Source organism: Equus quagga, chromosome 14 (assembly GCF_021613505.1).
Source record: "Equus quagga isolate Etosha38 chromosome 14, UCLA_HA_Equagga_1.0, whole genome shotgun sequence".
In the NCBI taxonomy this organism is placed as follows: Eukaryota; Metazoa; Chordata; class Mammalia; order Perissodactyla; family Equidae; genus Equus; species Equus quagga.
Genome location: NC_060280.1, coordinates 19359297 through 19376517, shown reverse-complemented (window position 1 = coordinate 19376517; position 17221 = coordinate 19359297). Strand labels below are relative to the sequence as shown.

Here is a 17221-nt window from a genome sequence, read left to right as displayed (position 1 = left end):
TTTCCACTGAGAAGCAAACCCACCATGCGATGAACAGTTCAGCTCTAGCTCTGGAATGGAGGTGGCAGGTGGAGGGTTAGGGTTGGGAAGAAAGCACTTGGCCTAAGGGCTTGGGGAGGCGGGCCTGCACTGAGGTGCTCCCCTGGGTCTGCGTCTTCTAAGAGCCCAGATGTAGAAAGGCTCTGTCACAGGAGCCACAGTGGAGGGGGGGCCCTGGTAGGGCTCTTGCAGGGCGCCAGGCCCTAGTCTTTCCTCCTTGGAACCTAGTGCCCTTCTCTCCCTCACAGCTAAGACCTGAGGAAGGGCATCCGGATTCTGACACTGAATGCAGCTGTGCTCAGCCCCCAAGCCGAGTTATTTCTCTCCTGACTGACTCTCAGAGACACAGCAGGGGCAGAATGGCAGGTGCCAGGGCCAGTCATTAAGAAGAGAGGCCTGGGACCAATGAAGGCCCAAGGGCCCTTCCCTGGATCACACGAGCCCTCCAGACAGAGGAAATCTGAAGGCTCAAGGAGGGAGACGTCACCGCCTCACCGTGAGGCTCTGTGGTTCCTGGGGGCCCTTCGTGCCTGCTCAGAGAGGGCTCCTGGATATCAGCAGGCTTAGAGGGTCAGCCCTGAGATGAGACTGTTGGCAACAAGTCGAGATGCGGCCAAGGTCTCCAAAGTAAACTCCAGGGGCTCCCACCAGAGGAAGCGTTGTCCAGAGCTGAAATCACTGATCCTTCATTTGTGCTGTTTAACACTTTCCTGAAGCAGAAAAACCCACTACTCAACCAGAGTTTGATTTCTCCCGCCTAAAATTCTCACAAATGGCCACATATCATTGGTGGTAAGACTGTGATCCAGAATTGGTAAAGGACTTCACCAGTTTCACACAGCTCGTGAGAGGCACAGGGCGGCCTTAGGTCTCTCGCCTCAGCCCCGCGGCAGTGTGTCCAGGACCTGGAAGCTCAGGCCAACATGTCCAGCGTCTCCTGAGCACACGGCAGTGAGGACGTTAACAGAACCAAGGCAAACGGGGCACACTGCGTTTTGCCCTTGAACCTTTACTCCCATGTGTGAATCCTGAATGCTGCCTCCCGAGCGCCAGGCAGCCAGAAGGACCTTTACTCCACAGTGAGTGAGGGACACTTTTTCTTAAGAAGTAAATTTAATCCAAGGTGGTTAGTGAATGTAAGGCATGTAGCGCCTTTATGAAAGTTAAAGAATCCAGTTACAAAAGCAGCACTGTGTACAGTCTCAAAGAGGAAGGTACAATGGGCTCCGTATTTTACAAAGTACAAAAAATTATTTCATATACAAAGAAAAATACAAATAATGTGCAAAAACAATTTTCACAGGTGGCAATTTATAAAATGGAAATGATAGAAAAATCCTTCATTCTTATTTCCTCCAATTTCTTATATATTAACACAGTTCTATTTCCTAGTGTGTAATTTTAAATTTGAAAATCGGATTTCTTTTAAATCTACAAAGACAAAATGGCTTTTTATTTTTTAAAAAGGAAACCATTTTATTACTGAAATCTTATGACTGAATCAGTTTAGTTAATTTTATATTAAATTATAAGCAGACTATCTGAAAAACAAGGATCTAGAAATCATATATACATATTTTGAAACATTAGTTTGGTATGTAACATATTAACATTTCAGAACCTCTGACTCCAGCCAGAGCTGCTGCTCCCGCTGCCTGTGAACAGACAGCACTCCTCAGACCTCAGCCGAGCAAACACAAGGTTAAGAGTAAAGAAAATCTACAAACAGTTCTCACTGTTCATGTGCAGAGACGTCGTCTGGGCGTCCGATCACGCCACAGTGTGACCGTGGTCTGCACAGCGCTAGTCACAGGTGGTGTGTGGTCACAAACAGCTGGCTTCTGTCTTCCAACGTCTTCACTTCATTCGGAGTTCAGTGCGAGTTTGTTTCATGGGTTAGTGCATTCAGCTTTTTGCATGTTATTTCATGTGAGAAGCTGTCAGGGAGCAGAAGAATACATAGGAACACAAGATCCTGGATCCTCAGGTACTTTCGGCCTAGAGAATTCAGTGTTTTGGAAGCAGTGTTTTCCTGCGTTGGCCTGGTCACTGCTGTGTCATTCCCTGGACAGTCTTCTTCTCCCAGGATAACCCCGTGTGCTCCCCCTTTGCCTGCCACTGAGCACCAGTGTTCTTGCTGTCAAGCCCAGAGGCTGAGCAGGGATTATGGAAGCACCTTTTGGCAGCACCGGAGAACTAAGCATTTCCAAGGTCAGGCAGCAAGAGTAGGAGCTGCTGATGAGAAACCTATTCTATGCAGAATGTAAGATGATCTCGGAGGGTTTTGATTTTTGCTTGTCAGAAAGCTCTCCAAGGAAATTATGACCTTGGAGAACAAAAAGGATCTAGGTTTCATGAAGGACCCACGTAGGTGCTAGCCATTTTGCCTTGGGATGGAGGACGGTTCGCTCAGGAAGCATTCTTCTGATCCCTAACCATTAAGACCCTGTTAGAACAATCTAGTGCAAGATACAGGGAATGCTTGGGGCTCTTGACCAGACCTGTGTGAGACATCCACTCAGGCTAAGCAGACATAGCAACTGCTGAAAGAGGGGACTGGGTGAAACTGGCCCGGAGAACCTCAGGCCCTAGGATGACTCATCAGAACTGAACAGGAAGCTGTCAGCGCCTCAAGGATTCATGCACTCTTTTTCTATCTGGCAGCATGAGTCCTTCCTCCCTCTTCTGCTTGGGTTGACCATGGGCATCAGGCATCAGAGATACAGCTCTGGATCCTGTCCATCCACTGCTGGGCGCTCTGTCCATCCTGGGCACAGAAGTTATATACACGTTTGCTGGTCTTGAGCTACAAAACCAAATGAAGAGAACCAGAGATGAAGGGCTGGGCTGTTTTACGGGTTTGGGCAAGTGTGCGAATCAATCCTGCGGACCTTCCCTCTCAGTACTGCCCAGAACTTCTCCTTTTGAGTCACACTATTTTTCCGGTCCCCAAAGTCACAGGGGATGATTAACATCCCCATGGCAGATTAACATCTGCCAGAAGGGTACTGGCAGAAAAAGGAGACACATGAGCAGAGCCTTACTTTGCATCTTCCTAGGGTCTTCCTTGACTACGAAGAAGGGTCAGGAATGGCTGGAGCCTCTGGCCTCTCCCATGTACTGTACCAACACAGCAAAGGTGCCGAGAAAGCTTCCTGTGCTCCCTGGGGAAGCCTGAGACTCATCTGCACCAGGATGAAGTTGGCTTTCGTGTTCCCCTCCATCCCTTTCTCTAGTCTTCAGTTGGGGCCACGCTGTAAACCCAGAGTCAGGGGAAGGGCCTCATGGCCTGAGCAGGACCCTGGAGTATGACCTCTGCACTTTATGAAGCCCTGCTTGGCTCCAGGGACTAGATAAACCCTCTATCCTGTGGCCCATAAAATGCGCCACAGCCCACCTAAGGGCTGCTGAAGATGTCAGGGCCGACAGTCATCCTGTGTGACTGAGGATGGTCAAGCATGCACACCACTAGATGCAAAGGAGGCAGCATCTGTTCTCGGCAGTAGGTGGTGAGTGAATAACTAACAATATTTAACAAGGAGTTCATCTGCTTCCATAAGTGATTGGATACCTTTTGAAGGAATCCTTTGTGTAAAGCAATGTGTAGCCTTTCTGAGACATATGAACAGCTGGGAGAGGTCAGGATTGGGGATCAAGAGTGCTGAGTTCAAGTTCTGTAGCAATTTCCAGAGCCAGGGGATCTGTGACCCATCTGCAGTCACCACCAATTGCTCTGAGGCCCTATACTTCTTGGAGGTGGATGGATTATAAGAATTCATGGGCAGACAGAGCTAGGAAAAGACATGCAAGATCAACTTACATCAAAGAAAGCCTTGTCACTTGTGTGCTTTGGGGCTCCCATGCTGGGGCCAGCAGGGATGACCATTTCTACTTCAGCCAGATCAATGTGGCCTTTACAGCTTGTGTCTTCGCCCGAGTCATAGTATCGCAGCTGGAACCAAAAGGGATACAGATGGGACATAAGAGACACAGAAAGGGAAAACGGCACAGGTTTTCAAACTGTGTTTGAATAGTTTCCTCTGTATCTTGCTAAACTATGCCTAGAAGAATGGGCAAGAATTAAAAACACTGGTTGTCTCTAGATAGGAGAACGAGGTGGCTAGGAGAAAGGAAGAAAAAGATATGTATTTTTTGAAATATGAAGAAATGTATTACATGTTAAAAAATAAAATTAAATGTCAACTAACTGTAAAAAATACATGCAACACAGAAAAGAGGTTGATGTTTAGAACATATACAGAATTTCTAGAAATTGATAAGAAAAAGGTAAACAACCTAGGAGAAAAATGGTCAAAGGATCTCAACAGGTAAGTCACAGAAGAAACGCAAATGACTGAAAACATCTGAAAAGATGAGTGACCTCATTGATCAAAGAAAAGTAAATGAACTCAATGAGATTTCACTTTTCACTTAGATTAAGGAATATTAAAAATGGCTGATAATATCCAGGTTGAATGTAAGGCACTAGGTAGTCTTGAACGCTGTTAGTGGGAATATAATTTGCTACACATTTCTGGAGAACAACTTGGCAATATCAACTAAAATTTAGAATGTTTATGCCTATTCAGACACCCTCCCACCTCTGGAAATTTATCCTACAGAAACACTCCCACAAGCATGCAAAGGTACACGGATAAAGATGTTTGTTTCAGCACTGTTTTCATCAGATAAAAACTGAAAAGACATATCTGTCTTTTGATGGGGTAGCGGTTAATTAAATGACAGTACATCAATAATGCAGAATACTACCACACATACAGCTTTTCAAAAATGATAAGGAAGACCTATATGAAGTGGTAGGAAAATATGTTCAAGATATATTATTCAAAAAAGTAAGTTTCCAAATAGCATGTAGATATAAAATGATTTTTAAAAAACATAATAAATAGCTTAATATTTGATTGAGTGGTTCCTGTGTGCCAGGACTGTTCTGATTGTTTTGTACATAATCCATTTAACCCTCCCAGCAACCCAAACTACACAGACATGCACATTATCCATCTATATATATGAAAATTACTTAAGGAAATAGATAGCATGTTGTTAACAGTAGCTGTCTTTGGGAGTTGGGGCACAGGGGGCTTTTCTATCTTTATGAGATGTTTGAATTTGGTGTAACAACCATGTATTACTTTCGGAATGAGAAAAATATTTTAAAAAAATCAAAGATTGCTGGTGAAAAAGACTTATTGATCCATGGTCTGGGTCTCACTCTCCAATTTATGCAGCAGAAATGTGTCTGGTGCCCCCGTCACTTCGATTGTGGCCTCAGACTTTTCTCTGTCTCTCCCTTCACACATGGTATACGTAGGGCTAAATGCAACAACTGTATACCTTTCGCGTTAAAGAAATCCAAAAGATAGGCAAGAATGCAAGTATAAGTTGATGTAGCTGTAAATTACAAAACAATTATGACATTCTCCTACGTTATATTTAGTGGTGAATGGAGCTTCTCTACAGGGTGTTGGCTCCACGATTTCAGAGACACTGTTATTTAAAGTACAGCTCCCTGAAAAAGGATTCCACTACATGATGGAAAATAAGTTCTCTATATTCTTCCACAAAGACTCTGCAAAACCTTTATGAAACCCCTTGAGCAGAGGGAAAGTCTTCACCTGGAAGGAGTCTTCCAGATGCAAGTCCCAACCAGAGCCTTGTACAGAGGGAACTGTTCACACCTGTCTCAAGACTCCATTTTAGAGATGAATGCATTGAGAATCAAAATGTGCACCCTCTGCCTCAAGGCTGACTTGTCACTTCCAAGACAGAGAGAGGCCTGCAGTCGGGACAGGGGAGGCCATGGGCCTCTCATCAGTGAAGGGTGCAGAGGGGCTGGGGTTTGGGTAGGGAGCCCTCTCCCTGAGGTCACTGGGGCAAAGACCATGGCAATGAGGACTGCAGGAGCTGCTTCAGCAATAGCTAAGAACCTAACAATGGGCAAAAGGTTCCCTGCCGTGCTCAGCAAGCTCCAGTCTAGTCCTTGCCCACTGTCAATTCCAGGTTTGGGAGGGCACAGCCCCTTCTGCCTATTTCGAGGCCTTCTCCCTCCTCTGATGCTGCCGTCTTTGAGGGACAGTGAGGCCTTCTTTAGTAACCAGTACAGTGATGGGCACAGAGAAGGTGTGCAATAAGTGTTTGTCAAATAAATTAACACCCTCAGTTTTGAATGGATGCTATATGCTGCAAGGATGAAGGTAACCTGTATTCCGGGGGGTGCTCACAGGCACAGGCTCTATACGTGCATGTGGCATGCAGCACGCTGCAAACCTCAAGTGTTCCCCTGGCCTGAGTTTTACGAGCAGGCAGCAGGAGAGAGTTGAGCATTAAAAAGCGGAGTCCTGTTGCTCTTAATAGCAGCCCTGGCGGCCTAGTGGTTAAGATTCAGCACTCACTGCTGCAGCCCGGGTTTGTTTCCGGCCAGGGAACAACACACCCGTTTATCACTTGTCATACTGCGGCACACTGTGTTGCCGTGATGCCAAAAGCTATGCCACTGGTATTTCAAATACCAGCAGGGCCACCCATGGTGGACAGGTTTCAGTGGAGCTTCCAGGCTAGATGGACTAGGAAGAAGGACCTGGCCACCCATTTCTGAAAAAATTGGCCATGAAAACACTGTGAATAGCTGCAGAGCATTGTCTGATACAGTGCTGGAAGGTGAGAGGATGGCGCAAAAAGACCAGGCAGGGTTCCGCTCTGCTCTACACAAGGTCGCTAGGAGTCAGGATTGACCCGATGGCACTAACAACAAAATTATTCTTAATGCTCTGGGCTCAGCTGTCACTGCCTCTGGCTGTACACAGGCAGAGCGACCTTGGAACTTCCTCAGAAAGCTACTGCCCTTGCTCAGGGACATGGAGGAGCCCCGTCCCGGCAGCATATGAGGGGCCTTGGGAAAGCAGTCTGTCCAGGGGGATGGACCTGCTGAGTCACGCAGCAGCCTGGGACCGAGCCGTGCCGAGAAAGACGTGATCTCTCTGGGCTTTGACAGTATTACCTGATGTTTTGTTACATCCAAAACAAACCAACGGGGCTTCCATCCTTTCAGCAAAGCCCCTCTTTTGTAAAGCGTTCCCTCAAAGGACCTAGAAGAAATGATGACAAGACACTTAATTTTGATTTTTCATTTAAAAAGTGCTGTAAAGGGAATGTCTGTTGTTTTTGTTTGTCAACTCTCTATTTCCCCCAGACGATCCAAAAAAAGCCAATCAGAGTTCTCGTCAGAACTTTTCTCCCAGACCCTCGGGGAAAGATTGCCTCTTTCTGCTGGAGTTACCAAACTTGTGAGGTTTGGCGCTCTCAGTCACCATCTTTTGTGCCATGCTGGGATAGAAGCAACCACAGGAGAAAGCAGAGCTGGCACACAGACTGAAGCCTGAAGACGCTGTGTGAGGAACCGGCCCATCCCTGGCCTTCCCAGTTCATGGGAGTAAATTCCTTTTTGCAGGAGCTAGCATGAGCTGGATTTCTGATGTCTGCCACTGAAAAAGTGCTGACTAACACTTATTCCCTCAAAAGATCTGGCAGACATGAGATAATAACAATCAGGACTCAACCACAAATAACTACAACCTCTTTTTTTCCTCTCCAAAGAGCCGTCTAACGCATTTAAGACAGAAACAAAGAATTAAAGCAAATCCATTTTAAGTTAACAGAATGCTGCACTGCACAGCCTCGCTTATTAAAGGGCCTTTGGTGTCGCGTAGGCAGGGTGGGGAGAGTCTTTTCAGCACACCCCACAGGGCTCAGCACGTCAACCTGTTTTCGTCATTCTTGGATGTGTACTGGCTGTACAGCGTGGCTGCTCTTCGGTCCACTCCATTGGATGGGGAGACGCTGGCATTCTGCTCATCCCCCATGCTGCTGTCTGGGAGGTGCAGCAGAGACCTCTTCTGATAGGAAGGTAGGTTGGTAGACACGATTCCTGGGGAACCCGAAGGGTGTCTCTGGGGCTGAAAAGGACAGAACAGGAGCTAGGAAATCTTTACGAAGACTTTAAGCAACTTATCTGATAATTTCATTTCTGAAAATTGAGCTCAAGGAAACAACCAGACCAAGCAGCAAAATATATATACAAAGATGTTTATCCTGGAATTGTTTATAATAGTAAAAAACTGGAAACAACCAAAATGTCTCTCATCAGGAGACTGGTTAAAAAAAGGTCTTTCCGTACAATGGATTTCTAGATAGCCATTGAAAATGATGCTGCCGATTTATATAAAGTGACAAATGGAAGGACATGTATGCCACATAGTAAGTATAAAAGATCAGGTTTTAAAATAGTATGTGTAGTAAACCCCTTTTATATATGTGTTTAGACTGATAAAACGGGGCCGGCCCTGTGGCCGAGTGGTTAAGTTTGTGCGCTCTGCATCAGTGGCCCACTGGTTTGCTGGTTTGGATCCTAGGCACGGATGTGGCACCACTCATCAGGCCATGCTGAGACAGTGTCACACATAGCAGAACCAGAAAGACCTACAACTAGAATATACAACTATGTTCTGGGGGCTTTTGGGGAAAATGAAAAAAAAAGAATGATAAAACAAGTTTGACAGTATAGTGGTTTATTTCTAGGTTATAAATTTTGGCTGATTTTTTTCTTGTATTTATAACTTTCTGTGTGTTGTCTTATTTAAAAGAATAAATATATCTCACTTTCATAATCAGAAAAAAAATCAAGAAATTATTCTATTTTTCTAGGAAAGAAAGCAGTAAGACATTATCTACCTGTGGTCTATCTGACGACAGCTCCTGAATTGCCATCTGAAGGCAAGAGACAGCACCCAGAGGATCCCTTCTGACCATTCAGAGGCTTTCCTCTGCACTCCATTGTCCCTCACCCCTCCGTGACATCTCACCCTGCCGACCTCTCCTTCTTTCTGAAGTGCTCTTCAGAACACTCACCTGTTCTAACTCCCCTTCTGTTGCATTTGGAGCCAGTCTGATGGGGGTTTGACTGACAGCTGTACCAAGTACTGTGTGAACACGTGTGAGATGGGGCACCACTCCCTCACTGTGGGTTAAATAGGATGCTAATATGCGTTTGGTGCTCAGCACAATCTCTTGCACATGTTACATGCTTGATAAAAGTTTCTTAAGTCAGAAACAGAAAGGGGGTGTGAGAAGCAGAAAACAGCATTTGGTTTTAAAATATTTTTATAAATGTTTCTTAATTCAGAAACAGCAAAGGGAGTGTGAACAACAGAAAGCAGCACATTTTGTCATTTTAAAATATTTTATCTTCTCTGATTATTTTTCTGGAGCAAACATGGTCTTGGCATTCCCCTCCTCCCTCATGTGGTAGAAAATCAGCTGAAACCACAGAGGCATTGGGACAGAAAAGAACCTAGTAATTTCCCCTGGATACGGGGCCCTAAAACATAAGTATTATGTCACTGTGGTAAAGTGAGACACTCAGGAAGTATTTAGCTCTGTGGAACTTTCTGCCCTGGACCCCCAGGGCATGACCCCTCCCTTCCCACCCTTTCCTTTGGCCATAAAACCGCCCTGGTTACCTAGAGCAGTGGGCCCCAGCAGACCTAGCACCCTCAAAAAGCTCAGAGGAGCCCTCAAAGGGCTTTGCCAACTCACACGGTCTGCTCTGGGCTCTTCTTTAAGGTCCACGGTTACCCTTTCCCACAGCTGCTGCCACTTCTCAGGGGTTTGGTTCAATTTATGCTCCAATCTTTCAATTTCCTGCAAAGTAATTAAAAGGAGTTTTCTGACGGACAAGTAGTTCATAGAAGTCAGGATGTGCCCCAGAGCCACATCTCCTCTGTACGGGGCCCAGATGAACAAGCATGGCCACAGGACAGCTGAAGACAGTGGTAACCAGGGGGCCTCGGCGGTCTCCCAAGCCAGGAATAGTGGGGGAGCGCCAGCTGGTGTGATGCACTGTGGCAAAGATGATTTATGGGGATCTGTAACCAGGGCTTTTTGTACAGAATGGCTTACACAGAAAGATGAAATATGTATCCCAAACACCTTCACCCTTGGCCGGCCCATAGGAAATCTGATGGCCACAGCAAAAGGTCGAGCACTGGGCTGGTGCCGAAACCCTAACAGCCGAGCTAGAGGAGAAGTCCGTCCTTGACAGAGGAACCCCTCACCTTGTGATTCAAACCAGATGTGGAAAGAATGAACGAAGAAATGCCTAAGGAATGCCCCAATTCCTTCGGACAGGGAAGCTGAGATGAGAGCGGCTGCCCCTGCACAGTGTTCTCACTGAAGCATACTCCTCCTGGTCAGAAAACCAGACGGAGGACTCTTCAGGAACTGTTTGGCCCATATCAGGGCTCAAACCCTTTCTGCAGGGCTGCTGCTCTCATCAGGGTGGCTCCTGCCAGGATGGCTGCATTCCAGAATATTCCTTGATGGGAGATGGTTGGCAGTACTCCCATCAGGGCCTCAGCTACCCACACTTCTGACCAGAGGAAGTAAAGCACCCACGAAAGCCATACCCAGGCCTGACTCAGGCTGCCTGGGCAGCTGCACAGCGGGGAAGCTGCAAATTGCTCCATTTGCTCGATTACTTCCTTGTAATGCTGGAAAACTCATTTTTATTGTGACTCTTCCCCACTGATGCTGGGGAGCAAATGTGGTTTCCTCATACTCCTGGAGTGCTAGCTATAATGCCAGCCCAGAGGAAGAAGAGCCACGTCCAGAAGTTTGTGACTGGTTAACTTAGCCTGGTTCCTGAGGCCTCACGTGCCTCCAGGGCCACGGTGCCCCCGGGGCGTGTCTGCACACGGCTCACTTACACTGAAGAGGCTGGTGAGAGCATCGGGCTGAGCACAGCGGACATCATCATAGCACGGCCACACTGTTTTCCTCTGGCTCCGGGGCCCAGCTCCTCCGGCCAGTTCAGAGTCCTCAGAGGAGAAGTGCTTGGGGCTCAGCATCATCCAGTCATATGAAGGCCCTGTGGAAAGGGTCTCCTCTATGTAGTAATCCCACTTCTTGAGGCTGGAGACATTTACACTGGGCTTCAGAGCCTGTTTAAAGAAAATTCTGAAATGTTGCTTCATCTTGACCCCAGAGTGCCCCAAGCTTATGGGCAAGCCAGCCCCTAACATTTGCAGGGGCAAGAGTATGAATGAAGGTTCAAATACCATATGGCTAAATGTTTAAACACTATATATCAAGGTGAACTATTAAACACGTTCTATCTTACTACCTGGGCAAATATACCTTCCTAATGACCTGGAAGGCCAGGCTCAAACTGAGAATTTCTTGGACCCCCTGGATTCTACACCAGAAAGTAGCAGGACTGGGCAAGCTAGTGCCAGCTCCCAGCCCTTGGCCTAACTCACTGCTCCTCCCACCTGGCTCTGTCCTGCATTCGGAGGGTCTTTTATGGACTGTGCGTATACACCACAGTCCACGCAGCTAAACTCTGTCCACTTCTTTCCAAACAGTTACCTCTTAGCCGCCCTTTGGACCTAGGGATACAGGCGCTGGCTTGGGAAACAGACTTGAAGAAGTCTGGTGAGTAACTTGAACCTGGCAAGGAACTCTGAGGTAGCAGGGCAAGGGTTAGAAGCAGGAAGGGCAGCCAAACATGTCAGCTTTGTTTCCTGGACTCCTCACCTCACGAGGAGGGTGCAGCTGGAGAAAGGCCAGAGGCCTTCTCGCCCCTAAGTCAGGTGGAACTGCTCATCAAACCAGTCTGTTCCATCCCAGCCTATTCCATGTAGACGTGGCAGAGCATGGCTGCCCCTGAGATGCTACCCTTCTTGGGCTGGGCTCCAAACATCCTCGCTTCCCATGGAGCTCTTCCAAGGCTTTCGTACAAATGGACTTAGGGAAATCTTTCCTAAAGTATTTTAGATTTTTCAGCTTAGATGACCTGCTGAGGTTTCAGGTTTTGTTTGTTCTTTCCTCCTAGGGAAAGTTGGCCTGCTTTGATTTTCTTGAAGTTATCCTTTCTAGGTTTTGGGGACCAGGTCCTAACTTTTGTGGTCAAGAATTTGGTGAACAGTCTTAACCCATCATAACCCAAACCCATAGGGTATCAAACTTTTAAATAGCTTCTAGTATGAAACCTAGTCAAATATTTATAAAAAGCTTAAATAGCTTATACATACCCAAAGTAAGGACAATTTTACCACAAAATATTCAGAGAATGAAATATAAATGCTTCATTACTGTACCTCTATTTCCACTGGTGAATACAAATAATTAAAGAAAATGGGACTCCTCTTGTGCATTCTATCAATACACTCCCAAATGCAAATCCCTTTTTTGGCATGCTTGTCTCCTTTATCATCAAATAAAGTTCCTGTAAATCCAAAAAATTCAACAAAAGTCAAATAAATCAACAGTTTGCCTAAAAGTATGATGCATACAGCAGATGAAAAGTGGAATATTTCTTTCTTTTTAAAGACTGGCACCTGAGCTAACAACTGTTGCCAATCTTTTTTTTTTTTCTTTTTTCTCCCCAACCCCTTCCCCCCCGCCCCAGTACATAGTTATACATTCTAACTGTGGGTCCTTCTAGTTGTGGCAAGTGGTACACCATCTCAGTGTGGCCCGATGAGTGGTGCCATGTTGGCACCCAGGATCTGAACTGGCGAAACCCTGGGCCACTGAAGAGGAGCATGCAAACTTAACCACTTGGCCACGGGGCCGGCCCCCCAAAAAGTGGAATATTTCTTATGGCTTCAGAAACAGGAACGTATGTACAGAAACCTTAGAAAATAAAGGCAGAGCTAAAGATAGGAATGAATGTCAGAGCTATATGGAAACAAATCCAAATGGAAGGAAAAGATCTGATACGTTTTTCCCAAGCATGCTAGTCCGTCACGACTCTTCCAATCCCCAGCCAACATCTGTATCTAGATTCACAGAGGTCCAGGCCAGGAGACACTCTACACATTTTCCAAGAGAAAATGTTAGGACTTAGTGTTGATCTGATGAAACTCAGCTAAAAACATAATTTTATGTTTCTTTTTTAAGTCACTGGCTGTTTATTATGAAGCCATTTAAAGTGTTTTCTTGTTTAGTAGTTTATATATACCACAAATGACAGTCATGGAGACTCTGGATGGCAGAAGGGTGCGGTCTGTATCCTTGGGTGACTTAAAACAAGAGAGGAATGTGGGGGCACTTCAGGGATTTCCGCACGCTATCTTTGCACCTTTCAAACAGTCAGTCTGTTACTCACATGAGCCTACTTCCACTCACAGAGAGGAGGATGTGCTTAGGTGAGGCAGGAGGCACTTCTTTAAAAGGCCAGGAAGGGTGCCTCTCTTAACAGTGCTGTCTTGCTTTGAATGAAGTGACACGGCCAAAAGTCAACAAGACTTTTACAAGTTTATCAGAAAAAACTGTCTCAAGCCCAAGGCTTCACAAAATCCTATAATACGAGGGCCCCTCCAAGACTAAATAATGTTTTCTTCTCTACGTTTTAACTGCAGAGGTCCAGCGTACCAGTTCTCAACCTCGGCTACACATTAGGAAAACCAAGGGCTTTCAAACATCCCAAAGCCTAGGTGTTACTTCAGACCAATTAAATCAATCTCTGAGGATGGGCCCCAGATATTAGTCATTTTAAAAGTCCTCCAAGTGACGCCTGTGCCCAACGTGACCAGCTCTACTTAATGCCTTCCCTACACACGGGGCTTAAGAAATGAAGGTTTCTGATTATGATGTGTGGAATGACAATTTTATGAGTCAACAAAGATCTGGAAGTATAAACAGGATGGGAAGAAGTCTCACCAGTGCTGTCTCCCTTACCGAAAGTATGAAATATCATACTAGACAATTTTAATAGCATGCACCAGAAAGCAGTATTTTCCGATTTCATATTTTAAACTGAGAACACCAGTAGATATTTTCAGCCACTAATATTCAGGTCCATATAATAATCTGAAAAGAGCTGATTTTTAAAAATCAGCTTAACTTCTTAACAAGAATAGTCATGTGTATCCTCCCTTCTCTCTCCCTAAACAACAACAAAAGAAGAATATAAAACTCTCTTAGGGAATGTTTTCACAGGGGCTGACTGACTTTTGGAATCTACTCTTTACAACTATTACTGTTATTAAAAGTTACAATAATGATAGTGATGTCTAAAATTCACTGAATGCTTACTATGTGCTAGCAACCATGCTGTGAAATTTCCAAATACTTCCTAATGTGAGCAGCACGCCCAAAGGGGCGGGTGCTATTGCTGTCCTCGTTTTAAAGATGAAGAGACTGAGGACGCTCCGAGAGGCGCCTCACTCGTCCACAGTGCTCAGCTGGGAACTGGCAGCGCTGGGGTTTAACCCTCGTCTGTTTGCTCCAGAGCCTATGGCCTTAACTGCTGTTCAAACTGCCTCCAAAGGCAGGAACCTTTCCCACCAGAGCGTATCAGGATGGAAAAGCCGTTCTCCTAGAACAGTGATACAAGATACTAAAATAGTGAGCAGAAGTGCTGCAAGGATGACCACTTGCAGTGCCAAAGTTAACATAGCACATAATCTCAGAATCTGGGGCTCGTTCATACCCACTCTACTTTCATAGTTCAGGGTAAAACCCTAAAATGGCCTTGCCATACTTGGGGGTAATTACATTATTAGAACTTTTAATTAAAATCACACAAAATTAACAAAAAAGATGGGACAAGGGCATGCAAACACGTACCGTGCTCTAATCTTTCATAGTCTGAATCCAGAAGAAATGTTTTAAAACGATTAGATACATAGTGGAAAGCCAAGAACTTCAAGTAATAGAGATTGAATTCAAACTCAGTTGGATACTGGTTATGAACCTGCAACACACAAGGCAAAGAAAAGAGTAAGAATCAAACCGAACAAAAAGTGGATGCCATGCCACCGAATGGTGACCTGAAATATGCAGGAGACCATCTGGTCACTCAATCAATTGAATTCTTACCATGGGTGGAGGTGGGAAGGGAATGAGCCTTCCTGAGCACCCACTAGGCACCAGATACCATGCTAGGGGTTTTTACAAACATCATCTCATTTAATCTCCATGGCAACATTGCAAGATAGGTATTATTTTTTCCCAGCTTTATTGAGCTATAACTGACATAATATTGTGTAAGTTTAAGGTGTACAAACATAATGATTTGATACATGTATCTATCGTGAAATGATTATGACCATAGGGTTAGTTACACCTCCATTACGTCACATAATTTTTTTGTGGTAGCATATTTCAGATCTACTCTCTTAGCAACTTTCAAGTATATAATACAGTTTTATTAACTGTAGTCACCACCCTGTACACTGGATGCCCAGAACTTAGTCTTCTTATAACTGGAAGTTTGTATCCCTGATCAACATCTCCTCCTTCCCCTCACTCCCCAACCCCCGGCAACCACCATTCTACTCTCTGTTTCTATGAGTTTGGCTTCTTTAGATTCCACAAATAAGTAAGATCATATAGTATATATCTTTCTCTGACATTTCACTTAACATAATGCCCTTGAGGTCTATCCATATTGTCACAAATGCCAGGATTTCCCTTTTTTCTCATGGCTGAATAATATTCTATTGTTTATACATATAACATTTTCTTTATCCATGCATCCATCGCTGGACACTGAGATTGTTTCCATATCTTGGCTATTGTGAATAATGCTACAAGGAACATGAGAGTACAGCTATTTCTTTAGAGATAGTCATTTCATTCTCTCTGATATAAACTGAGAAATGGGACTGCTAGATTATATGGCTGTTCTATTTTTAACTTTTTGAGGAACCTCCTCCATAGTGGCTCCGCCAATTTATACTCCCACCAACAGTGCCCAAAGATTCCCTTTTCTCCACATCCTTGGCGACACTCGTTGGTTCTCGTCACTTTGGTAACAGCCATTCTAACAGGTATGAAGTGACATCTCATTGTGGTTGATTTGCATTTCCCTGACGATCAAAGATATCGAGCACCTTTTCACGTACGTACTGGCCATTTGTATGTCTTCTTTGGAAAAATATCTACTCAGATCCTCTGAAGATAGGCATTATTATCCTCACTTTACAAATGAGGAAGCTGAGGATGAGCAAGATTGAGCCATTTACCCAAGGTCATCCAGCAGTCACTAGTGAGCCCAAATTTGAACTCTGGCTTGTTAGGCTCCAAGGTCTGTGCCTCATTCACAATCTCATACTGTGCTGGGCACTTGACAGATATAAATCAACATACGTTATAGTTCTTGCTTTTCAGGTACTTTTGGTGTAATAGTGTGTAATACAACAAGAAAAGCTGTACTTAGAGAAGTTTGGCAGTGAAAGGAATGAGAAAAGAAAGTGGTGGTTTAAGAGGACAGCAAGAGTTTTCTGGACAAAAGAAATGTGTGCCTGTCTGAAAGCAATGTGCAGAAGGAGCCAATAGGGAGAGAACGAATTGTGGAGACAGAGCTGATAACTAAGAGAATAAGGCCCTAGGAAAGCAAGAATGAACAAGGTTAAGGGCCCAGAAATAGGGAACAGCTGGAAATGAGGAGGGCTAGAAGAGTAGATAAAAAGAAAGATACGTTCAATTGCCAAGCGGAGGGGGAGGAGCTTATGCCTTTGAACCTCAATTTTTCATCAGTAAATTAGGCAGTGAGGCCACTGGACACAGAAATAAGGATGAGGGAGTGATACGGGAGGGAGGGAGCAAGGCAGAGCTTGGACTGGTCACTGAGCCACAGCATACTTTAGGAAGCTGCATGCAGACTCTTCGGAGCCATCTGTGTTGGCAGAAGTCAGGCTGATGACCTTGTGACACCCTCCAATCCACCTAGCAATCTCACCTCTATACTGCTCAATCTCTCATGACCAGTTAGAGAATTTTGTTTGGTTGAGATAAGTTCCAATCATAATTGTACTTGCTTAAAAGCTGTTTCAAACCAACACTGCAGGCAGGCTAACAGACAGCTTTCCTCTCCATGTTTAATTTGGCAATGCAGACCCACAGTTGGTCAGCCAAAGTGAGCAGGCATGTGTGTAATATGTTGATTGCCCAACAGATGAATGGGAATTTAAAGTCATGATCTGAATATCACTGATTTTAACAAAGTTTATCATCTAATTAGAAACCTAGTTTTCTGTGCTGATTAAAGGTTTTTTTTCCCCCATACAACATTTTCTTACTGGCTTTTTAACTGAACTAAAATTTTAGCTCATAAGTAATTCAAAATAAAATGGATTTTAGGAAGATGTATTAAGAG

At 44.9% G+C, this 17221-nt stretch overlaps 1 protein-coding gene across 5 annotated transcripts in view; it reads right to left on the bottom strand.

Moving 5' to 3' along the window:
- Positions 1 to 1118: 1118 nt before the first annotated feature.
- Positions 1119 to 17221, bottom strand: part of SBF2 (SET binding factor 2) — a 463187-nt gene continuing 447084 nt past the window's right edge. For all 5 annotated transcript variants that reach the window (XM_046684984.1, XM_046684986.1, XM_046684988.1 and 2 more), the window contains 8 exons: positions 14689 to 14815; positions 12213 to 12340; positions 10821 to 11054; positions 9652 to 9756; positions 7819 to 8012; positions 7058 to 7145; positions 3860 to 3991; positions 1119 to 2845 (listed from right to left, as the gene is read on the bottom strand). In XM_046684984.1, coding sequence (XP_046540940.1) covers positions 2747 to 2845; positions 3860 to 3991; positions 7058 to 7145; positions 7819 to 8012; positions 9652 to 9756; positions 10821 to 11054; positions 12213 to 12340; positions 14689 to 14815 — 1107 coding nt within the window. In that variant the 3' untranslated portion in view covers positions 1119 to 2746. The remainder of the gene's footprint in view (positions 2846 to 3859; positions 3992 to 7057; positions 7146 to 7818; positions 8013 to 9651; positions 9757 to 10820; positions 11055 to 12212; positions 12341 to 14688; positions 14816 to 17221) is intronic.